This window comes from Sceloporus undulatus, chromosome 1 (assembly GCF_019175285.1).
Source record: "Sceloporus undulatus isolate JIND9_A2432 ecotype Alabama chromosome 1, SceUnd_v1.1, whole genome shotgun sequence".
NCBI classification, from domain to species: domain Eukaryota; kingdom Metazoa; phylum Chordata; class Lepidosauria; order Squamata; family Phrynosomatidae; genus Sceloporus; species Sceloporus undulatus.
In genome coordinates, this window is record NC_056522.1 from 308,752,639 (window position 1) to 308,778,108 (window position 25,470).

General features: G+C 39.5%; 2 protein-coding genes across 6 annotated transcripts in view; one reads left to right on the forward strand and one right to left on the reverse strand.

The window, feature by feature from the left end:
- The window catches only part of ATG13 (autophagy related 13), a 44,082-nt gene extending 22,803 nt beyond the window's left edge, over positions 1-21,279 (forward strand). Inside the window, 11 exon segments of the mRNA XM_042446972.1 lie at positions 2,065-2,098; positions 4,945-5,036; positions 5,317-5,409; positions 6,575-6,668; positions 11,085-11,195; positions 13,492-13,631; positions 15,148-15,265; positions 15,540-15,617; positions 15,789-15,905; positions 16,647-16,775; positions 17,843-21,279. Of these exon segments, the coding sequence (XP_042302906.1) occupies positions 2,065-2,098; positions 4,945-5,036; positions 5,317-5,409; positions 6,575-6,668; positions 11,085-11,195; positions 13,492-13,631; positions 15,148-15,265; positions 15,540-15,617; positions 15,789-15,905; positions 16,647-16,775; positions 17,843-17,920 (1,084 nt within the window). The 3' untranslated portion in view covers positions 17,921-21,279.
- Positions 1-25,470, reverse strand: part of CKAP5 (cytoskeleton associated protein 5) — a 537,335-nt gene that overhangs the window by 299,135 nt on the left and 212,730 nt on the right. The gene's annotated exons all lie outside the window — the stretch shown is intronic.

Consider the following 25,470-nt stretch of genomic DNA (forward strand, 5'->3'; position numbering starts at 1 on the left):
CAATATATATCAGAAATGTGTTTACATGGCCAGAGGAGACATCCTCTAGAATAGGGTGAAGCTAGCACATTCATTTTACCTGTATAAAAACACACCTGACTACTGCTGAAAGCGGTGCCTTTTACACTCGGCTGAATCCAAATAGTAGACCCAATCAACAAACCTGAGATTTCAAGGTGAGCATAATCCTTGTGCAGCACAGTGAAGAACCCTATTCCTCATCACCTTTTTAGATGACCAGAGCAACCTTTTTTTTATCTAGAATAAGCTTCAGTTTGTTCATCCTTATCTAATCTATTGTTGACAACAGTAAATAATGTCGTGGTTTAGTATTAAAAAAGCTTACTTGGAAGTGAATGGAAAAGAGAGATAGGACTCGTGTCACCAGTATATTGGTTTTGTACCCTCAAATTCCAAGACACCTTTTCCAGCTGTTTCATGCATACATTAAACAACATGTGGAACAAAACTAAGTCTGAGAGGAACAGGCCAATGGCCAGACCCAGTCCAAGCGTCAGAGGAACCCAAAGAATACGTGTTTCAGTGTCACAATTGCATCTGTCCAAAGAATGCTGTGATGGACAGTATTGAAAGCTGCTGAGAGGCCCAGCAGAATGGAAAGGGACACACCCTCCATCGATTTTCCAGATGTAGGTTTTCCACTAAACTGACCAAAGCTGTTTCCTCCTTTTAGCCTGGCATGAAGTCAGACTGAAATAGATCTAGTAACCTGCTTCATCCAGTAATCTGTGGGATCAGGAGTCTACACATATTTCCAAATCAACTAAGAATGTTTCTGGCAGCCAGTTTTTAGACTTACTAAATGTCTGGTTGTGAAATCTTTTCTGAAAAGAAAATGCAAGTCTGAAGGGGTCCTAACTGTAAATATCTCTGGTTAACCTGCTATGCCAGTTTGGCACTGTCTGAATAGGATTTTCTGATAATTATTTTATTTGGAATTATTTTAGGCCCTTACATGTAACCCTCTTAAATTGGTATGCATGAATAACAGAAACATAGAAAAACAAGAATTGTGTGACATGATACAAGAAAATTAAAGGAATTACAATTAAATCAGAGAGCTCCAAATTAACAAAAGGCCAGTAAAAATAAAAATTTCCTAAAGATCTGAAGAAAAAGCCTGGCAAAAACCTGTCAGGGCAATCTGACTAGTCTGGTTTGGGTGGGCTATGTCAATTGATAACTGTCTTCCAGTGGATAAAATTTATTAATAATGGGTCTAGCTTTCCATGTCAGCTTATGGAAGTCCTCAGCCCTGGTGTCCCTTGTGTAAACAGGCTGATCATGGCGATATCAAAAGTATTAAGGTTATAAATAAACTTTATACACTGGAAAAGTTGAATCAGTAGGGTTTATTATAATGTTATATGTAGTGATTTATATATCTTGGACGTTTCCTTGAAGACTTTGTGCCTGGCTTTATACTACAAAAAAGACCACATTGATGGTGTACCCTCTCTTCCCGTTTATGCAGGATATGACTTCGAGAATTCAGCTTCGGTGGCTTGGCGAAGGTATGGTTGGGCATATGCACCTGTTTGTTTGTTAGTTTTTATTTACAATTTTTATAACAAAATCATGTTTTCACATGCATGCATTCATCAGTAGACACATCAATTCATCCATATCCCAAGTATATTTCAATTTCATTATATTTCTTAGTAATAATAAGAAAACTCCCTCTCAGCCACCTCACATACATACGTTCACTAGACTAACTCCCTCTCCTATCTGTCCCTTAATCATTTATGTCCTTGACATATGGCATCATATAATATTTTAAAAGTAGGAATAATTTGAATATAGAAGGGAGAAATGAAGAACTACGTAGATTAGTTAAACCACTGCAATACACAGTAAAACTGATGTGTTGTCAGTGAGTTTTAGGAAACGTAAGGCCTAAGGTCAGGGATATGTCAGAGATCATGTTATTATATCTATGGTTACAAAGGATGTTAGTGGTGATGTTAGACAGACAAGTAGTTTTACTGAGGAATTGGATGAGATTTTTCTAGAACAGATGACTAAAGTCAGAAAAGAGAGAGTGTATATATTTTTGATGGGGGTTATGTAGGGTGTTCGACTTCAACTATACCTGTATATTTGCTGTGAAGTCAACTCAGCAAAATCCGTCAACATTCTAGCAAATGTCCTCCTTGCCTGGAAGACAATTTTCAGTGGTCCAAAGGTGGAGAGCAACAAATGGGTCAGCTATTTTAGATATGATCCTAACCAAGGATGACTTGGTTAAGGGGGGTGCAAGTGGTGGGAATCATTGAGGTGGAAAGTGACCATGTTCTTTTCTCTGGAGTGTTTGGTATATACAATGGAAAGGAAAAAGCCAGGCATAGTCAAACACGAATTCTAGAACTTTAGGAGAGTGGGAATGTAGTAATACTTTAAGAGAAAGTATTGAGGGTGAATTCCCCATGGTCAAATCTAAAAGGGAAGGAGTTCAGGAACGGATGGGAGTGTTTCTCAAAAGGAGATAGACTGAAGGCACAATTTCAAACAAGTTCCGTGAGAAAGAAAAACGGAGAGTGTCTCAAAACCAGGATGGAGAATCGAATGAACGTTCAACTGAGCTAAGTATTGAAAACGGAATATGTATAAAAGAAAATGGAAAAAGAAGGAAATCACAAAAAAGTGAATTAAAGAATATGAGGCTGTGTAGGGGGTAAGTTCAGAAAAGGCTAAAGCGCAGATGAACTCAGCGTTGCTAAGAAGTTAAAGAATAAAAAGGGATTTTTTTGGATATGTCCGCAAGCAAAAGGAGGAAGAAGGAATGAAAGGTGCAAGGTGTGGAGAAGATGGCAAAATGCTAACAGAAGACAGAGAAAGGCAGAATTATCAACACCTTTCTTTCCTCAGTCTTCTCAGAAAAGGAAAAGGGTGTTCAACTGAGGGATAATGGAAGCAGAAAAAGATATAGAGAATGTTCAGCAGAACAGAATAAGTAATAATGAGATAGTACAGAATAACTTGTTTAATCTAAATGAATTTAAGAATCAGGACAAGAATGAACTCCATCCAAGGGTAGTAATAAAGAACTGGCAAATGGAATATATATCGGAGACATTGGCAATAATCGTTGAAAAACATCCTAGAGAACAGTAGAAGTCCCAGCAGACTAGAGGACTTCAAAAGGGGGGGAAAAAAAGATGTCCAACAATTATCGTCCAGGTAGTATTAGTCTTACAAAAAATAGGAAAAAATTTAAATATTAAAAAATCTGTGAAAAAATTGAAGAAAAAAATGAATAATAAAAATGAAAAAAGTTTGAAAAAAGAAAAAAAAAAAAAAAAAAAAAAATGAAAAAAAAAAAGAACAAGATCAAAAAAAAAAGACAAAAAATAGGAAAGAGTTCTGGAGAAGATCAATTAAAGAGGGTCGGTGAAAGCTAGAAGGAAGATATAAAAAAGGAAATTGGTTTCAGAGAAAAAAGTATGGAGAAAATGGATTTTTTTTGATAAAATTACGAGCTTGGTGTGGATAAAGGGTAATGCTGTGGATAGAGTATATTCTTGATTTCATTTAAGGCTTTGACAAGCTTTCCCTGAACATTTCTTGCAAACAAGCTTGTAAAATGTGGGCTAGACAAGTAACTGGTATCATGGATTTGTAATTGGTTGACCGTCCGAACCTCAAGGGTGGCAACAATGGCACTTTTCGACTTCCGGTGGTTGGCGATCGGTCTGTACGCCTGTAAGGGGAGGCTGCTGTCTTTGAGGCAAGCTCGCGGTGACCGGCTCGGTAAGTTTAAAGCAAAAGGAGCAGAAGTTATCCCTCGTTGAGTAAGATCCAGAGGCCCCCACATATCAGTCCTCCAAGTGACCCCCAGGCCCGCGTTCATTAGGAATATTGAATTGTTTAAGAAATACAGAACGAGCTGGGTGCGAAGCGAGCGGGAGAAGGGAGGCGTTGGAGGAGCGCGGGTGTGTCTTGGAGCCGGCGGTAGCCTTGCGGTAGGAGCGAAGCTACACTTTCAAGTTATCAATAAGCTGTGCGAATAGAGGTAGAACGTAATGATAACGCAACAATGGCACTTTTTCATCCTGGAGAGAAAGTGACCAGTGGAATCCCAGGGCTCTGTCGGGGCCCATTGTTTATTCACTGACCACAAAGTTTAACATGGAGTTGAACGTGCGATGCAGAGCTAAAAAAGCGAATGCAATTTTTAGGCTGCATCAATAAAAGTATAGTGTCTAATCAGGGGAAGTAATAGTGCCACGTATATTCTGTCTGGTCAACCTCACCTGGAATATTGTTATCCAGTTTTCTGTTGGGCGCCACAATTCAAAAAGGACATTGAGAAAACTGAAAGTGTGTTTCCAGAGGAGGGCGACTAAAGTGGTGAAAAGGTCTGGAACCATGCCCTATGAGACGACTCGTGGGAGGCTGGGGGGATTGTTTTAGCCTGAGAAAGAAGGTTTAAGAGTGATATGATAGCCCTGTTTTAAATATTTTGAAAGGAATGTTCATATAGAGGAAGGGCAATCTTGTTTTTCTGCGTTCTCCATGAGAACAGGATCCGGAACAATGAATGCAAGCTACAGGAAAAGAGATTAAACTCAATATTAGAAGACTTTCCTGACAGTAAGGGCTGTTTCGACAGTGGAACACCTCCTCTCGGAGTGTGTAGAGTCTCCTTCCTTGGAGGTCTTTAAGGCAGAGGCTAGATGGCCATCTGTCGGGAATGCTTTTTGATTGTGATTTCCTGCTGTCAGGGGTTTGGACTGGATGCCCATGCAGTCTCTTCCAACTCTATGATTTTTCTCTATGGTAGTTAGGAGAATAAATGAGAATGTTTTTTATAGAAACAATCATCCAAAGGCAAGGAAGTAGGCAAATTAGCCTTGAATATGGAGGTGACAGTACTTCTGACTTCTGACTTTAATCATTTCTCTTGTGCTTCCATGGAAGTTCAGAACAGTCCGTGTTGGGACAGTGGTACTCTATTGGGCACCATCACTTGTTCCGTGCTTATAGAAGCAACTTAGCTTTCTGTCTACCAGGTGAGGATATCATCTGCAAAACTAAACTGCTGTTTCAGGGTGCTCTCCACTTCTTAAATCCATAGTCCTGAGGTGCGTGGATTGCAGAGTGAGATTATTTAGTAGCTCTACATTTTACTCCTGAATAGTCAAATCCCTTATCTATGTGTGGAGTGTGCAGGGTTGAATTGTGGTGTTGCTCTCCTCCCAACCAACTGACCGAAGAGCTGCCAGAACTTGGGTTGCAACAGAGAAAGGAAAACAGTCTTATGAATAACACCGTGTGCTTGTTGCATTGCAGGCAGTTTGAGAGGACCCACCTATCATGGGGATTATCATTGATCCTTGTGGACCGTCCCTACCCCAGCTCCTCACCCATGCACCCCTGCAATTACAAGGGAGGAAACAGGAGTTTGCAGATAATAGACACAGCAGTTTATCCCAAGTATAGAGCCTTACAGCATGCACTGCTGGGTGGAGAAAAGGATGCGAGTCCTGTTCATTGTTTTAATCATAGGCCTGTTACAGACAGCCAAAATAAAGCTGCGTTCGAGTCACAGTTTCAATGATTCAATGTGCATGCGTCCTAAGAGTCCAGAAGCCACACCAAAGCCACACTCCAGCTTGGAGCGTGGCTTTGGTGTGACTTCTGGACTCTTAGGACAGACAGCCAAAATAAAGCTGCTTCGAGTCACAGTGGAGGTATGGTGTTTTCAATGATGCATGCATCTTAAGAGTCCAGAAAGCCACACCAAAGCCACGCTCCAGTCTGGAGTGTGGCTTTGGTGCTACTTCTGGACTCTTAGGACGCGTGCATCAATTGAAACACCATACCTCCACTGTGACTCGAAGCAGCTTTATTTTGGCTGTCTGTAACAGGCCATAGTGTACATAGAAAAGGCCTGCAGTTTCTATTCTTCAAGGAGTGAGTAGATGAAATATGGCCTGCTGAATTCTTAAAAGTTTCAGATTCACTCCAGTTCACACAGGGTTTAGTATGAAGTCTCCTATGCCTTGTTCATATTCTCCCAGGCTGTACTGTTGCTGTGCCAAATGTCTTACAAGAAAAAGCTAACACAAGTTTCTTGCAAAGATCCATTTTAGTATTTGCATGCTCAAATGTCAGTGTGAGAAGCAGAAATGATTAAGAATTTCCCATGTGTAACATTTTTTTTAGTAGTGGTTGGGAGCTGAAGTGAATTTTCTTTCCTTAACGTTTTGATCGTCATCCCAAAAGCTGTGGCAGTGTGCTCAGAACTAGATTTTGTGACAATTTTTGAAATTATATTTTGTATATCTTTACAGCTAGTGGTTTAAAACAGATTTATAAAGAGTTGTCTCCCCCACCCCCAAAAAAAGCCTTTCCAAAAATACTTGATCTACCCTAGTAGTGTTTCCTTTTGCCCTTATAAGGAAAGAATAAGAGCATCCTTCATAATCTCCTTTCAACTCCACTCCACATTTTGGTTCCTCTCTGCATTGTCTGTCTCAGTTTGTACTTTTCAGATCTTTGTTTTATTGAACATCGCCATTGTGAAATTTATCTCATCCATTTGTTTCAGAACTGGTGAGGAAAATGTAGTTGCATACCCTTCTGTGGAAGATTCCCAAGAAGCATGTACTACTTCTTTTTCTACTTCTCCACCATCCCAGGTAAGTTACTTTAAGAAGGCAATTCCAGATTTTACCCAGTGTACTGCTTTTTGAGAATGTGTTGTACAATCATGTTTTGTCAGCAATAAACACTTCAGTTTATTGACAACCAAGTTTTTTTGTTTTTTGTTTGTTTGTTTTGTTTTTGTTTTTGTTTTTTGTTTTTTTTTTTTGGCTGTACAGGACATATGTAAATATAAAGATTACTGAAAATTTAGGTGGTGAATTTAATCTCTGTTTACTGTATAGGCTTAAATTTATTTCCACATATATCTCAACACCAGAAGTGATTTGATACCACTCTCAGCTGTTTGAGAGCAGAGTACATATTAGGATTTGAATTGGTCTTGGGGACCAGCTATAGATCAGATAATTTCCATTTCTAACTTTTAACAATTTTCCATTTTTAAATATTTAAGAATAGGTAAGTTTGTCTGCTCTGAACTTTTAAAAACTAATTTCATACTCAAGCTAGTGGTCTTGCTAAATTCTGAACAGATGTGAAAGTCTTATAAATGTGTAACAGGTGTAGAAATAAGAGTTATCTTTAAACCCAATTCAACAAGGCCGTCCTAATCTGCAAACAAACTTCTGAATCTGCTCTATGAGAAATGCAAATAGACACTGTTGGAGGGAGGAGACGACATGAAGAACTTTCAAAGATATGTTGGTTATGCAAAGATGTGGTGGTCATATCTTAATCTTAGGCAGGATGGAAAGAACAGTAGTTAGTACAGACAGGCCAAAATCTATTGATATACTGCTGCCACAGTCCTCCATATTGTTCCAAGATTGCTCCAAAGCATTTTCTTGGCCTGTAAAAAAGATTTTGCAGGCAGAGAGGAAGGGGCTTGCTGATTCTAGCATAAGTAGCAGGGTCCTGCGGAAGTAGACTATCAGATCCTGGCCAGAACCTATTGTTTAATCCCAGTTTGTATAAATTTGAGAGCATTCTTGAGACTCCACTTTATAACTAGGACACAAGAATTTCTTTGACATTTTAAATAATTTATCAGTTGTGCAATGTACTTGCAATTATGTAATACACTGGACACACATTGATGTTTCCAGTAGCTCTGGCCACAGGATTCCTCACCAGTATTTAGTTCATCCAAATCCTTTCAGTGTTTCCTTTCTGAAGTTCTTTCTTTCTCTTCCTTTCGTGTTTTCTTTTGTGTCTTTGTTTTTGTATAGTATGTGTTTACTGTCACTAAAGCACATGTTCAGAGCTCTCCTCTTGTGGTGATGGACACCTTGAAGGGCCCTGTGATGGGGCTGGCCTTTTCACATCAAGTGAGTTAATTGTAGAAGAATGTGACCTTAAAAGACATTTCAGGCTTGGAGGTATATATCACAGGTATATTTGCAGGAAGCAGTAAATAATGTTGCTTTGAAATTATCCCCAAAACAAAGCAGGTTTTTGGATTTGGTCCACTTAAGATCTATTTAAGTAAGAAAATGAAGCAAAAACATTGTTTGTGAAGTTTATCACATTTGTTGTTTTCACACAGAACAGGAAATTTATAGATTAGCATTTGTAATGGAGATACGTTAAAAAGGTCCAGGCAAACATTTAGAGGTGTCCTGTTTCATTACGAAAGATGAACTTTTTCTGAAATTGTAATGGTTCCTTTTTCTAGTCAAAGTGTAGATAATATTTTTACCTCAAACATGTTGAGAGGTCTATTTCTGGTTTTCCCTGCTACTGTAGAAGTATTTACTATCTCATTTAGACTACTGTATTAGAATTTCAGCTTATGCGCTTGGGCAGATTGTACAGCCCTATTCATCCAGTTACTTGACAATGGGAATGCTACTTAGGAAAGCTTGCCTTTATCAGATTTCATATTCTATTATTTGACAGAAGGAAATTGGTATTTTTGTTTTCCTAGCAAGCAGACTATTTTCAGGGGAGCTACTAGCACAAACGTGTTACACAAAATGCCTCCATTTTTATTGTTACCTATCTTCTCACTTCCAAGCACTCCATTTGTCATTCTAGAATCCAGTAAACTTTTGGATACAAGTGAGCACACATGGAAGATTCCCACAATACTCAATAGAAATATTATGTCCCCTTTTCCTAGCCACATGTACACCTGAGTGTATGTGTGCTTGTGAACAGTGGAAAGGCTCGTTGCTGAAATGGGTGGTTTAGCCAGGCCTCTCATATTCCCACTAAGCTTTCCTCCAATGTTTCAGATAAGGAATCATAAGCTCTGGAATGTAAACACAGAGATAAGTTAAACAGGGCTTTATTGAACCTTCTGTGACTTGGTGTGCAGTCATTCTAGCTCCTCCTCTAAATACTGTAAATACACTAAAGGCACCAGATCCCATTTGATCCTGGAAACTAAACTTGGATAGGAGGCTGGCAGTGAATACCAAGTGCTATAGGCTATCTTTGAGAGGCAGGAACTGGCAAAACCACCTCTGAGGATTCCTTGCTTAAGAAAACCCTACATAGGGTTGTCATTAATTGACAAGCAAATTGAAGGAATGCATTCACACACATTCTTCTTACCATCATTTGCAGACACCTCTCATTCATGTACTGATCGGCCTTTAAAGTGTTCTCTTTTGCATAGCCTGAAATTCAGGCGTTCCCAACACATGGATATACTTGTTTTCATTATCATTTAAAACATTCATATAATTGTCCATTGATCACAGCCCTTCCTTAGTTTTCTGTTCTCATTACAGTTCCTTGCTTTCTGTCAAAAGCTAATTCCAAAATCTCCCCCCTCCCCCTTTCTATGAATGCTTTGTTGGATAGTGCAAAGGCTACAGTGTGGAGGGGGAGCTTAAGAACATTTTGGTACATGTTGATGTTGTTTGGAATCCAGTTTATTACTCCGATCTAAGTAATAGTAATTATGGCTGGATGTGTGAGAAGTATTTAGCAGGATAAACTCATTGAGGAACGTTTAAATGGAATTGGTGGATTCTTGGCATTCTTGGAAGGAAGGAGAATAGCTTTTTAAAAACAGAGTCCCTGACATTTAGGAAAATCTAGAAGGTCTGGAAAACAAGCAGTCAAGAGAATTTTGTTGCCCTTCAGTGGCAAATGCCTTTTCCTATTTACCTTAGTTACTAGGCGGATTTTTCCTACAATGCAATCTGATGCTTTGGTAAACAGTGTTCAGGAGTATCCTTCTGGAATTGTTGGATTCCTACTCCCATCATCCCCACTCAACAGGCCAGTGACAAGATAATGAGAATTGTCACCCAGGATCTGGAGAACCATAAGTTTCTTAGTCCTATTTTAGTAGTAGTTTGATTGCTGCAAACATCTGAGAGATAAATTTTCCTTAGCTATTCATACATCAGTAAGGCAGGGCAGACACTAGGCCTTTACAATGTACTTTGTTTTCCACTGGAATACTAGAGCCAAAAACCAAATACAGCTCAGGAAAAGGAACCTAGAATTGAGGTGACAGTGAATGTAGAAATGATAGGGAGGTGCTAGGGAGCTCAGCTTTGGAATTTACTTTTCAGTTCTAGAACTGGTGCTGTCTCACAACTCATTTCATATCCAAATATTTTCTTGTTTTTTTTTTAACCTTTCCTAATTTCAGCCACTAGATTTAGGGCAGGAATTTTTAGGAGAGATTTTTTATTGTTGCTGCTTTTAAATTATTGGATGCCTTAAACGTTACAGGTCTGCTTCAAATTGTAGAGAGATGTTCCAAGAAATCCCAATCCATTTGCCCATTCCTGCAGTCACCATGTGAAAGGGAGACTTGATCTAATGGAATACCATTTATGTCCTTTAGCTATACTTAGGGTTGTTAAGCTCTTATCAAAGTATTAATTATTGGGAACAAACTCCTCAACAGTTGATTTTGGCTCTGAGCTAGACTTCCACACTGAAGGCTACAAAATGCCTGTTGAGCAAATCTCTGGTCCTGTAACCATGATTTTATGCTCAGGTTTGACCATCCTTAGTTGGAGACAATGAAGATTATGCAGTTGATCACAATATTTTTTCAATAATTAAACCCCTAATAAGACACAACAGTCAGCAACACAACAGGCTATTGTAGTTCTTAAGTGAAGGCTTCCTTGTCCAGCATGTTATGAGTGAACTGTAGCCTACTCCATGTTTTCTTTGAGCTTATATTTAAGGCATTTCTATAATTCACATATACATGCTATTTTAAGCAAAACTGTGTTTTGAGAATTGACCATTAGTAATTTTGAACTCTAGTTTGGTTCTTCAGCACAAATGCATTTAGCATGCTGTGCTATATGTATGAGAAGTGTGCATGTTAGACAATGAGAGTTCGAGACTATTATTTTGAACTACAAACCCAAGTTCTTTTCCTGGCCTTGTCCAAAAATTCTAAAAATTATTCAGACTATGTGGGGTTTTCCCTTTTCTCTCCCTTTCCCTTCCCCCCTCTCATTTCTTAGCTCTCCAGCTCTCGTCTTTCTTATCAGCCTGCAGCCTTGGGAGTTGGATCAGCTGACTTGGGCTATCCAGTGGTCTTTGCTGGCGGCTTGAGTGCTGCACATCCTCAGCAGGTATTCTTGGAGGCTGAAGGCCACTAAGTATGTCTGGGACATAGCTAACACTGTTCCTTTTAAATCTTGACATACGTCTGTATTCATTTATATCACACTGGCAAATAACCCAGGATAACAGCTAGAAATATCATTATGCTAGCAAAAGCCAAAGAATGCTAATTTCACACTGCCCTTTGAGATCTTAATGGGATTAGTTAGATAAATAAATGGAGTCCGTATTTATTGAAATGCATTTAATAGCACTTGTAAGAGTGAGTATTTCTAATGTTCTCTCATTCTATCATAGTATTGGCACATCCTAGTCAATTGCATCTGTGTGCTTCCTCCAGTTAATTTGGGTATAGAAATGCATTCTCAGTAGACCTCTTACAATTACAGAACTTGAATACTTCCCCCCAAAACTGAACATCTTATGGAAGTGCTGTGAGATTTCCTTGCTAATTTTGGTGGCCTGGAATTAATTGATTGAATGGATTTATATCCTGCATGTCTCCCAGGATGGAATCCAAGGTGGTTTGGATATTAAACAGAGATTAAGAATACAGAAGTAGTATGCATTTTAATCTTATTTTCACTACAGTCTGGGTGTTTTTCTAATTTACAATAATCTATGTATTGTTCTGTTGTCCTGTTTTTATCATACTTTTTTTGTTCTGGGTGATGGTTTGAGTTCTTGTGTAGGTATCTGTCCGTGTGTGTAGGTTTTCTGCATACTGTGCGGCCCAACCATTGGAATACAGTATACAGAAAACCTACACACATGGACAGATACCTACACAAGAACTGTAACGATCACGCAGGACAAAAAAGAAGCATAGTAAAAACACTGGTAGACCAGGCAGAAAATATCTGTGAACACCATTTTCTGGAAGATGAATTGAAGCACCTAGACTGGGCTCTACAGGCTAATGGTTATTCCAGCTCAGACATCAGACGGGCTGCCAGACTCAGAAAAACCCAGAGAAGTGAAGACGAACAACCACCCAAAGGGAAGGTATTTTTTTACCATACATCAAAGGAGTCACAGACAAGAATAGAGAAGCTGGTGAGGAAACACAACCTCCAAATGGTCTACAAACCAACCAAGAAAATCCAGCAATTGCTGTGCTCAGCGAAGGACAGGAGAGACCCTCTCATAACCGCAGGAGTTTACCAGATACTGTGCAGCTGCAGACGAGTCTACCTAGTGACCACCAAACGCAGTGTTCAAACATGAGAGACAATGCAGACTGGGTCAGCCAGAAAAATCAGCAGTAGCAGAACATGTTATAAACCATCCTGGGCATAAAATGCTATTTGAAAACACTGAAATTCTGGACCATGCCAACAATGATCAGGTCAGAATGCGCAGGGAAGCCATTGAAATCTGGACAACTTCAACAGGAAAGAAGAAACCCTTCAAGTAAACGAAGTTTGGCTACCTGTCATGGAAAACACCAAAATCAAGACCTAGTAAATGCAAATGAAAACCACCCAGGGTGAGGGGGGTTTCACAGCAGACAATGGATCATTAACCTGAGGCCTTGCCATTCAACAACATAACAATGCACAAATTAACATGTAAATCACTTCCTCTCAACCAATAGTATATATACCCCACTCTCTTCCATGCCAGCATTCTCTGAGAAAGGCAGTCACAGGAACAAACTCTTCTAGAACATGGCCTCATAGCCCGAAAAAACCATAAAAGACTATAAACAGTGCAGAATTGCTTCCTCCCAACCAACAGTATATATACTCCACTCTCTTCTATGACAGCATTCTCTGAGGATGCTAGCCACAGCTGCTGGTGAAACATCAGGAATAAACTCTTTTAGAACACAGCCTCATAGCCCGAAAAACCCACAAAAAACTATGGTTGCAGGCCATGAAAGCCTTCGATTTCACATCTGCACTGTTTATTTGCCTGTGATGATGAGGCAGAATATAACTCTAAATAAATTAAAACCAAGGCAGATAGACCTGAATTATATTATGCTAATTTTGTAAGGAGCAGATTTGCTCTGCCTGATAAGATGTTTCAAGCTGTCTGTCAACAGACTAATTAAATTTGAGGGTATTGCAGTGGAATATGGCACTTTTGTCCAATGTTCTGTTGTCAATTTCCAGCTCTTTCATATGCTTCTAATTTCTTTTAATTTATGATAAGTGTGATTGAGATTGGTAGAAAGATGTCAAATTTTTAGCAAACATATGGTTATTACATTTTGGGTAGCCCAGCTCTTACTTTTAATGTAGTCTTTTTTTCAACTAGACTGAACATTTGTTAACTGACTATTCTTTTCCTTTCCAGTTGGTTGTTCCAGGGAAAGATGGAGGAGTGCCCTTAATTCCTAGTCAACCAATGCATGGAACTCAGGCTGATCATGAAAGAATGGTAACATGCACTCCTTTGGATGGAGGCCACTATTCTGCTGTTACTCCATCCAGCAGGTACGCATTCTGTACAAGGGAGTCTTCTACTACATTTATTTTTGGTAGGACCCTTATAGAAAGATGGGAGGGTATGGCAATTGTTTAAGTAAAATTATTTGATTCAACCTGTTTGCAGTAAAATACATCTGTACATACAGACAACATTAAGTCCACATTTTATTTCATCTGTCAATGTTTCATCACTCATTTAAAAACTTGTTGATGCTGCAGTATCTAAAGCAAGGGTGGGAGGTTTTCACCCATCCAGATGCTAAACTGCAGCTTCCCCTCATCTTACTATTGGCTATGCTGGCTATGGCTGATGGGACTTGCAGTTCAGCAACATCTGAAGGGCTACCTGATTCCCATCCCTGATCAAAAAGTTTGGTATTGTCGTGGTGTTTGGAGAAAGGCCACCAATTTTGGTACCAGCCAGAAACATAATGGTTGTGTATTTGGTAAGATTCTGTATCTGCCTGTTTTGGCCATCATGTATGAAATTTTATTTTATGCTTTGGATTTTTCTGAACGCTTTGGTTTCTTAAAGTCTTTTGCTTAACTACATCTCTCTTAATTACATCTATATTCATATGGCAGGTTAATTGCCAGTCTCTTATGAGCATCTTGGCATCTTTCATAACAAGCCTTCCCAAATTTAGACAAAGTGCTGTAGACTTCCCAAGTATCAGAGGAAAATGGTTTAGAATTCTTTATCTACTTTGACAATTTACTAACTCTGGCAAGATCTGTAACCCCTACCTAAGAAGCAGAAAAAAGTAGATGGGGGAAGGGGTGGGGGGAGGAAAAGTTGGCGATCCTAGGGGTTTAATAGGCAATTACCTGCACCACCTTAGGAAGTTCACCTCATATTTTGAGGTTACCTTCTCAAATGTTGGCATGAGGAGGGTGCTTGTCAAAGACTCTGAAGTTCACTTATCCACTCAGGAACTGAAACAAATAATACAAAAGCTGTCTGCCTAGTCTTCATGTTCCTTGATGTTAGTACTTTTCAGTTATTCCTAAAGTTTAAACATTTCCTGTATGCTTTTTAAAAACTAAGGTGGTAATTGTTGCTTTTGTATGGCATGAACAAATACAATTTACAAATCTGTCTGTGCAAATGGCTTATCATATTTGATGGAAATAAACCATAAGTCTTGCCTGCAACTCATTTTATTTTTTGTTTATGATCATTATTAATGTACCACCTTTGAGGATAAAATTTCATGGAATGAAGATTCAAATGATACTGGAAAACATTTTTAAGCCAACTTCAATTTATCTTTATTTAGGAATTTTACTCATCTTCTCAACCATAAAAAGACTCCTAGAGAGGCTTTCTTGCTCTCATGGTACACTATAAAAATGTTGTAAGCTGACTTGTGTGCCTCCAATGAAAACATGGGATAGAAATCTATTTGTTGTTGTTGCATCATGATTGATGGTGATGGTGATTCACTCATGGAAGACAATTTCATCCTGTTGCTAGTGCAGAGCCAAAATACTATCTCTTTCTCTTTCTCTCATTTCTCAGTGAGGACACAGAAACGGTATCTAATAGTAGTGAAGGAAAGAGTGGATCTCCTCATGACCTCTTGGAGACCATCTTTGTCCGGAAGGTGGGAGCCTTTGTCAATAAGCCCATCAATCAGGTAATTTAAGCTCCTTGCTTTGCTGTAGCTTCATTGGGTGCTATTTGCTCAAAGCACAAAAACTTTCTTGTTATTTGACATGGGAGTTAGAAGCAATAGGCTGTGTCATCATAACTTCACTGCAGTGTATATATTTCTATAATCTTAGTACTTGAGGAGTTGACAATTTGCAGTGCTCCTATCTGTCCATGTTTTCAGTGGCATGTGGCAAACTGGGTAGAAAGAACAGCTTTATAACTGAGTCCTTTGGGATTTTTGTCTTTTGTACTTCTAGGTGACCATGGCCAGTTTGGACATTCCTTTCGCTATGTTTGCTCCCAAGAACATTGAGCTGGAAGATAATGACCCCATGGTAAGAATGTAGAATGCTTTCCAATCTTGCTCTCTCTATCTAGCCCTGCATGCCCTAATTCATGCATTAGCATACCTGGGTTTTCTAACTGAAAGGAAGCTTCTCCCACCCATTTAGCTTTCATATGCCAGCATTTGGGTCTATTGTCTGACACCTGGATCTTTTCAACAGGTGAATCCTCCTGGCTCTCCAGAAACTGAGTCTCCTCTCCAGGGCAGTCTACATTCAGTGGGCTCCAGTAATAGCAGCAGTGGAAACATCCATGACGATTTTGTTATGGTAGATTTTGTAAGTCTGCATTGGCCTGTGTATTTTCATAGAAGTATTTCTACTAAATCACCAGTGTCTAAAGTGGAATCAAACAATACAAATTGATGAAATTCCTTGAACAAAAAAGTCTTCAAAGAACCAGTATGGACCCAATGCCTCTAAATATTCCTTTTTAAAAAAAACCCTGAAATGTACTGACATAGCCCAAAAAAGACAGAAAGATTGGGCCTCTTTCATGGCACTAGAAAACATCAGGTACTCAAGAGCAACAAGACTTTTAAGGGATCAGAAACTGTTGTGATAATAGTATTATAACTCAAAGGCCTTTGTGTTTAGCCTTCTGCCTGAAAATTTGATCTTTCACAGACTGTCACTCCAAATTAATTTCAAGCAGTGATCACTCAAGTGTCAGTATGACATAAGCAAAGAGCTGTATCTAAAAAGTGCTCTGCAACAACAATGTGCATACACTTCAGAAAGTACCCAGAGTACCAGATCTGATGAGACAAAAATTAAACTTTTATGTTCACTTATATGCTGCATATTATGGGATCACCAGATCAAACTATGACAGGTGTTGCTAATGGATAATATATTTCTCCAATGACTGGTGGTTTGTTTGTTTCCTTTTATTTAAAGCATTTCTATACTACCTATCATCAGAGCAGGACTGTGTAACACATAGTGATGACAATTGTTCAAGAATGTTGCACAGCCTCACCTATGTTGAGGTGACTGTTGTCTGTATCTTAATGCTAGAAACCAGCATTTTCTAAAGATGACATCCTCCCAATGGACTTGGGGACATTTTATCGTGAGTTTCAGAATCCTCCTCAGCTCAGCAGCCTTTCCATTGATATTGGGGCTCAATCCATGGCAGAAGATCTGGTATGTGAAAATGGATTTTCAGCATGTAGGGGGCCACTGATTCTTACCATGCATCTATCCACACCTTACCTGAACAAGCCTCATTTAAGAGGGCATATTAAAATACTGTAGCTACTATGGTGTATGTTAGAGAACTGTGGTAGTATCATGGACAGATTGAGCTTTGAACCAGGAAGCTTTCAGTTCAAATCTCATTTTTTTATGGGTGGTATGAAAACAGATGAAACAGATCTTGTAATTGCTAACTTGTGTTGCTTCTCAGTAACAATGCAAAAATCTGTCTACACTACAGCCACTTTAATGTTAGATTTCAGTCAAGTGAAAAGAGTCAAAAGTTATGTCAGCATCAGAATAGGGTTCATAGTAATACCTGCAGTAATCTAGATTTTAAAAAAACATATTGGTGGGTTACACACCGCCAAAAAATACGTATTCCATACGTATTAGGGTTAGAAAGGGGCGGTGCTTCCGCACCCCCCTAACCCTAGTACGTATGGAATACGTACAATATGGCAGCGCCCCTTCCACATGGGGGCCGCCATATTGACGTAGCGGACGCTGTGCATCTGCACGTCGCGCAGCGGTTATGACGTCGCGAGTGCGCCATTGGCGCCTCGCGGCGTCATAAGAGCGCCGCAGGAAGAAGCTCTGCGGTGTGGCTGCTGCGGCTCCCTCACGGAGCAGGCGGCGGCAGCAGACCGCCTCAAAGCGGCCCTCTGTAACCCACCATTATCAAGTGACAGTATCCTTTTCTTTACAGTTGTGTGCATGCAAAACTGTGCTGTAGCTCTTCCAATAAATTCCATAATTCATATGCACATGTTTCTCTTTTTCATTCACTATTGTACTCCCTGCCCGTAGAACAAACCTTGGCCCAATGATAGTTTCTGGCTAGAGCATTTTGCTCATGCAAGAGTTGTGGAGATGGGTTGAGAGATCTGAATGTTGAGTATTGCACAAATTAGATAAAAACAGTGCACTGAATCCATCTGTTTATTCAAAGCTGCCTTCAGATCTGGCTGATGTAGCTGTTCGTTTTTTAAAAAATTGTTCGCTTCTCTTCACAGGACTCACTTCCAGAGAAACTGGCAGTCCATGAGAAAAATGTCAAAGAATTTGATGCCTTTGTAGAGACTTTACAGTAAAGTTGAGCCTCTTCTACAACAACAGCACCAAACTTCCTCTTGGACACCTTGGAAAAGGAAGCCCATAAATTGTGCCTCCTTCTTCTCTCAATGTCTTGTGATGCCCTGTCAGCCCATTTACTAGGCACTGATTGCTTTGATCCATCAGATGGAGAAACAATTATATGTCTTTGAACTTGACCTTGGAATGGGGATGGATTTCTTTCCTCTCAGTTTCAAGTTTATACAGTATGTAATACAATGCATTAGGAAAAGAAGATCAAGGCCCTTTTTTCCATTCTCTGGTCTGATTCAAGACGTTCCAGAGCTGCTTCCTGCATCAACTAGGTTATAAGATCTGCTTTCTAAAGGGCATTATTTTCATTTGCATTGCATTACCACCAGGCAGAATATACTCTGACTGAACCTAACTGTCTTGAGGATTGGACAGATTCTGCTAGAATGGGTTCAAACACCAGCTTAGCAGAATCAGCCTGTCTTCAACAAGTACAATTAAGGCATTAGGGCAAGGAACAAATGTTTACCTTTAGTGCTCTAAACAAGGCAAATACAATTTTGCATACATGTATGTCGGAAGCAGTAAGTGATGGACCAGTGTGATGTACGGTTGGAAAGCAATCCACAAAAACAGAAAGAAATGCTTTCTGTATATTACCTGCCAACACAAGTGTATGTCAATATAATACTTCCCCAAGGGCACAGACAAAATGTGTGGCATTTGGAGATGATTTCACTAAGAAGTTGTAAATAATGAGTTAGGAATCCTAATTCTCTAGGGTTATTTAATTAGGGGTCTTTAGTCCAAAGTTCTTTTCTTGATTCCCTCTCAGATGTTGCTGCTCTATAATAAGATAAATAAGAAAAATATTTATTACTCTAAAGGAAACCTATATTTAAAGAAAAAAATGTATGTGATGTTTTCACTTTGTCATGCAGTCATATTGGCTGCCCTGTCCTTGTATAAGAGTCCTGTACCAAACAATCCTTTTCTCTCCCCCTCCAACCCCCCCCCAACTCCACAGAGTATACCATAATATCTATTTTCAGAAACAGACATGAATATTCTGGGAAAATCCTCTCTCTTGGAAGCTGATTTGATTTCCATTCTGCCCTGTTAAGAGTCCATGGATGTCATAAATAAAATGCACAAGATGGTGCAGTGAATTTCCAGGAAGTTTTTTAAAAGCTGGATTTTGACAGTCTAGGAAAATAAGCTCAGTGTGATCTACCATTAGAAAATAGCTTATTCAAAGAAGCACATTTTAAAGAGATTTGTGGTAGTTAGGTTTTGATTTGGCTAGAGGTTTATTTTTGTAGTGAGCTAGCCATTAAGCAGTGTGGTTGGCTGGCATTGCTGTATCTTGTTATCTGTTCTGCATCCTTCATCAAGTATGAGGAAAGGAAGAGATGAAGCAGTATATGCACAAGCTCAGGGATAAGCTGGACTCTGGGCACAACTCATTTTTGCTATTTTAAATCAGGCTAAGGCTGCAGTCCTGTACAAAATCCTTTGGAAGTAAGTCTCATTAAACACAGAAATTTACTTCTGAGTATATATGCTAAGAGTTGCACTGTAAAATGCTGAAGAAAGCCCATTTATCCCTCCTCTACTATTGCCTGCTATCTTAGATTTTATTTCTTAATAACTGTAGGCCTTTTTACATTTGAAGGACTTCGGTGGCTTCCTGATTAAAATAGATGTTAATTCCACAAAGTGCAGTGCGCCATTCTTCAACCTGAAAGGGATATTTGGAAGAGGATTGAGAGCAATGATACTTGTCTAACCATGTAGTCTCTGGAGCTTTTTAATCCTTGCTGCTTCATAGAAAACAGCTGAAGGCTCAATTTCTTGCCTTCTAGCAAATTTGTTTTGCATTACTTACTCAAATTGTGAGAGGCTTATTGATACAGACTTGAAAGTGACATTTAAGATTTTTATTCAAATTAAATAGCAAGCAATATCATTACATGTCATTGATCATGAAAAACACACTTAAATCCAGTTTCTGACTTAAATTGCTCTGATGTAGTTATCTCTTGCCACAAATGATATCTACATCAAAACAGCCCGAAAGGCATCTCAGAATCTGCAGGAGAGAAATATTACAATTCTTAGTCACAATGTGTGCATAATTTAGGGCCTTAGCTCTCAGGCTAAAGCTTTTATCCTTCCTGCCAGCCTGGAATATGAACACATGTACGCTACATTGTATTCCTTGTGTTTCCAATGAAGTGTCCAAGACGAGTGATAATCTTGATATAGAGCCAGTCTTCCTTGTCTAAACAGGTTGGTTTTAAAGCATAAACACCAGAAGAACCTGTTTAGGAAAATCAAAAAACATTTGGCAGTGTTCAGGTATGTTAACTGCTTGCAGTTAAATTGTTCATGCTGTGATGATCAAATTGAATTTTTCCTGCCAACTATGTTGAGCTTAATAGGTTGCTGGTATGTATTTTGTGCTCCCCAAAAGAAACTGTAGATACATCTCAGGATACTTAAAACATAGTCGTTTTATTAGTCTGGTGTATTTTGTCTGTATATATTCATGAGGCCTTCATGTGAAGCTATTTAGAATAACCTTCAGCCTTTGCTCTATGTTTTTACTTGTCTAGTAAATGATTTGAGAATTCCTGATCCAGAGATTTCTGAACTTTGTTTCTAATAGTCCATGTGGAAGACCATAAGAGTACACACAAACTGAAACGTACTGAGCTTTTTGTTCTTGTCGTTTTTACACTAATAGAATGACCATCTTTTGAGCATTTTGAGACATGTCTCCAGTTTCTTCAGTAGATTCCATTGGATACTTAAGTATTTTGTGCATCTTCCTACTCAGGATCTTTCCTATCACAGTGATCCTTTCCTTGATCCTCATTTTTATACTGTGATGGTTGAAGGAGGGCAAGCACAAAGATTGCTTGTGCAGTTTTAGATTAAAAGTCACAACTGTATCTCTGAAGGGAACTGCCATAGTAGACTGCTTCTGCTGGTAATAGTTGTCAAGGGATAGAGAATGTACAGAGCGGCTGGGTTTTCTCAGAATAATGAACGACATTCTGTGTGGTTTTTGGAACACTGACACCTTGCTTATTCTAAAAGTAAATTGCTCCTTAGTTCTGCCTTATCAACACATTAATTTACTAGCTGAAATCAAACCTGCTCAAGGAAGGATCCAGTTTTTGCAGAATTTCAAAGAAAAATACTGACCACTTACTTAACCTTGTTCTGTACTATAATTAAAATGCTTATGTTGAAGGGGAAAGATCCTAAATTACATTTCTTTGGAAATAGTTTTCAGAGTACTTCAACATGTATTAATATAATTTACAATAAAACTTTTATGTATGTTACTCTTAAATCAGCTGTCACATAGTTTGTTTATACTTGTGTAATTAGTGTTTCTGTCTGAAAAATCAGGCTTAGCAGAACCAGTGGTGCACCTATTAGAAAATGAATAGCTTTTCTACTGCGGCTGCATATCACAGCACAATCTGAAATGTGTTGATTCAGAAGTATATACCACTGTGTTCAGTGGAGGTTTTTCATTTTAACTAAAGACACTAGCGTGCTGTAATGGTTTGAGCGTTAGACTAGGGCACTGGGAGACCATGGTTTGAATCCCAATTGAGCCATGGAAACCCTCTAGTTGACCTTGCGCAAGTCACACTCAGCCTGAGAGAATGGCAAACTTTTATCAAGGTGAAATAGTTTCTTCCCCTCTGAAGAAACTTGCCAAGAAACCCCTATAATAGAGTCGTCTTAGGATCACCATAAGTCAGAAACAACTTGAAGGCATACAACAACAACAACAAACCATGAGATGGCAGTAAGTGTTCTGAATTGTATACACAGAAATACAAAAAATGTTCAAAAGATAGAAGCAATTTGCTAGGATTCTTTTACACATCCATAATAATAACTAGAGAGGACACACCCATTAATTCCACTCCTTCCTGGGGAAGGCTGAAGTTGCCCACAAGTTACTGTTCTGACACTATAGGGTTCTTATAAAATGTGATGCTGTGAACTACATTGATGATCAGGGAGTAGCATTGCTGGAGCCAGTTGAAGAAGTATGAATTAATTCACTATCATACTTTACTAATACAGTAATGGTAGAAGAGTAACCCAGATTGAGGCTTGGGATAAGAGTAGATTTGCTACTGTTTATTCAAGATACATCAAAAAGGACAAATACTTTTAAAATAGCACAAAACAAACATTCAAAACATTATGTGGATACAAGAATTTATCTTTTAAATATATTAAATTTATAGTAAGGTTCTTATGATAGATCAGACAATATGGAAATGCAGTGGGGCCATTTTGTTATCTTCACAAAAATATGCTCCAGTGGTCCCACTCTTCTTTAGTAACCAACACTCTCCTGCAGTTTTAAAAAAGCAAGCATTTTATTGCAGTAATCATAAGATGCAGGGCCACTGCTTAAGTTATTTGAAAACCAGTTCTTGTTAAACTACTTTAATGTACCTTCAGTTGGTTTTCCAGTTCCTCTGGTTAATAAAATAATACATTCCTTCTGTTATTTCTCCAGGGTCTTCATGCACAACAGTAAGACAACCAGTGCAATATGGAAAATCAGTGCACTATGGGGAAAATAATCAATTCACTATTTCCAATTATTTCACCATTTTAGTCACCCTTCTTTGGACACGGTCCAGTTTTTCAATGTCCTTTTTTAATTGTGGTGCCCAGAACTGGAAACAATATTACAGGTGGGGCCTGACCAAAGCAGAATAGTGTGGCACTATAACTTCTCTTGATCTAGACACTATACTTTTATTGATGCAGCCTAAAATTGCATTGGCCTTTTTAGTTGCTGCATCACACTGATCACACTGTTGACTCATGTTCAATTTATGGTCTACTTGGACTCCCAGATCCCTTTCACATGTAGTCTCATTCAGCCAGATGTCCCCCATCCTATATCTCTGCATTTCATTTTTCTGCCCGAAGTGCAGTACCTCACATTTCCCCCTGTTGAGTTTCATTTTGTTAGCTTTGGCCCAGCTTTCTAGTCTATTCAGGTCGTTTTGAATTTTAATCCTGCCCTCTGGAGTATTAACTATTCCTCCTAATTTGGTGTCATATGCTGATTTGCTTCCTTGGTGTGGGCAACTTGAAGACTGTTAGGAACCAGGCCAGACCAGGATCATGATAGGAAGAGAGAATTATAGCAGAGACGTAGCTAGGATTTTAGGAAGTGGGGGGATCCAGACTAAGTGCCACCATTATAATGGGGCTTGGGTGCGGCACAGCAGCACACAACATTCATTTTTCTAATGGAAGGGGGGGTCCAGACCCCAAGAACCCCCCCCTTGGCTACGTCCCTGATTATAGTACAGGATTCTAAATACTCCCCCAGTTTTTTCCATAGTGGGTTGGAAAGAGGGATATGGAGCAAAAGAAACATAGAGAGCTGCCACAAGCAGGACTATCTGAAGAGACAGGCTGCCTCATGAGGGCACAATAGATGTCTGTTCCTGCATGCAAGAATGTACTTTCATGATAATTATGCAATGTGCCATTCCCTGTATGCCACATGCACTTTATTCTGCATTGGGATATACCCAAGCTACTGCAGAAATTGTGTGGGATACTGCCTGCTGAAGAAAATGCCTGCCAAAGGCTTTTCAGGGGACACACATTTTTCCAATTTGTAGTATTTGGTGAAAGTAGAAAGATTTGACCAGGCTGCTGGCCTGCAAATTTCCCCCAAGGAAGCATTATAGAAGGCTACAGTGCTGGCTGCCATCTTAGTTGAATAAGCAGTGACAGACAATGGTATTGGAAGGCCCAAAGATTTCTACACCATGAAAATGTAAGCCTTAAGCAATTGGACTAAAGTGATGTACATGACCTTTCTTCCCAGGGAGTTGGAGAAATGAAATACATCAGTCCACTAAGTGTCTGAAGGAATGGAACAAAGGCTCCTAAAGTCAAGGTTATGCTAAAATCACTCAGAAGGGTGAGAAGGATGAGGGCTGAAAGAAGACATGATACTAGAAGAAAATGATGAAAAACAGAGAAGCAACTCAGGTGCCATCAGGCTGACAGGCCTGAATAGACGGGCCAAATAGAGTGGCTTCTGGACATTTCAGGGGCATGGTGTGCAGGTGACGTACGTCACTAAAGTGGCTGGAAGCTGCTCAGAGGTGGTCAAAGGCAGCCCAAAGCCACTGGCAAAAGAAACGGTAAAAAAAAAAACCCACTCCTGCTGGTGGTTTGCTTGGGACCGTGGCGGCAACCCACTTTGGGAACAGGCCATCTGGTCACCACAGTCCCAGGCCAATTGGAGACCAATGGGGGCTGGAATGGCCAGAGACCACTCCTAGCCCCCTGTCTGCTTCACCTGAGTCCATCTCTAGAAGAAGTTATGGCTACTAAGAATATAGAACAAGAGAACAAACTGAGAGACAGAATGGATGGGTTCAAAGAGAGGATTTGGTAAGTGCTTTAAGAACCATGTGGAGATTCCAAGTAGGGAAGAGAGGAACAACTAGAGGAGAAAAGAGAAAAGCTGCTCTGAGAAATGATGTGTTGATGGGAAGTAGGCATTCAAATGAAAAGAAACAAAGAAAGAAGTTTGGTGTCAGAGAGTGTTTTGTTTGAAGCTGTTGTTGAAACCAGCCTGTAAAAGTTCTTAAAAGATCCTTCCCTTCAGCTTTAGAGTGATTAGCAACCTTTCTTTGGCACCAGTGAGTAAAGGGCTTCAAAGTGGTTTCATATATTCTGGGAGTGCAAGATTGTCAGGAGTCTGACAGCAGCTACCACTTCAAACAAATAGCTTAGGTTTAGGCAGAAGTTCAGCATAGTCTGCAGGTGGCCAGATGTACACAGGTGGATGTGGGTAAAAGATTCACCCTTGAGATAGGAGGTGGGGGAATCTGATGAAGGAAACATGGGCCCTGGAGGAAGAGCTCCAGAACCTTGGAAAACCATCACCTACAGAGCCAGAAAGGGATTATGAACACCATCTCTGCACACTGAGGTCTAATTTTGCAGAGAAGTCTGAAGATTAACAGAATGTGAGGAAAGACATGCTGAAAACTTGGTGGTCAGAATCCTGAACCTCTCACCAGTGGAGAGAGGAATAGGGAACCTGGGTAGCAATGTATTAACTAATGATCCCTGTATTAGGCTCCCTCAGGTTCCGGGACATACATGTTTATCCTTATTTGGATGACCCATTAATTAATTCTCCATCCCAACATCCAGCCAGGAAGGACTTTTCTGTCATTTTCCAGTGCCTAGCCATCCAAGATTGGTATAGTAAACTTTAGTCAATTAATCCTTATCCCTTCCATACACATCATCCATCTGATCAACACAAAAAACCCACAAGATCCATCAAATGCTTTTCTTCTGCACATCTAATGTCTTTAGTCCACCTATTAGGCATGGTGATTTTGTGATAGCCAGTCACTTCAGCAGCTTCCTCTACAGCACAAGGAGCTGTAATGAAAACATAGGAACTTCTTGTGATTGTGATAGATAAGGGCAGGGAGGGTCAGCTTCTGGGAGACTG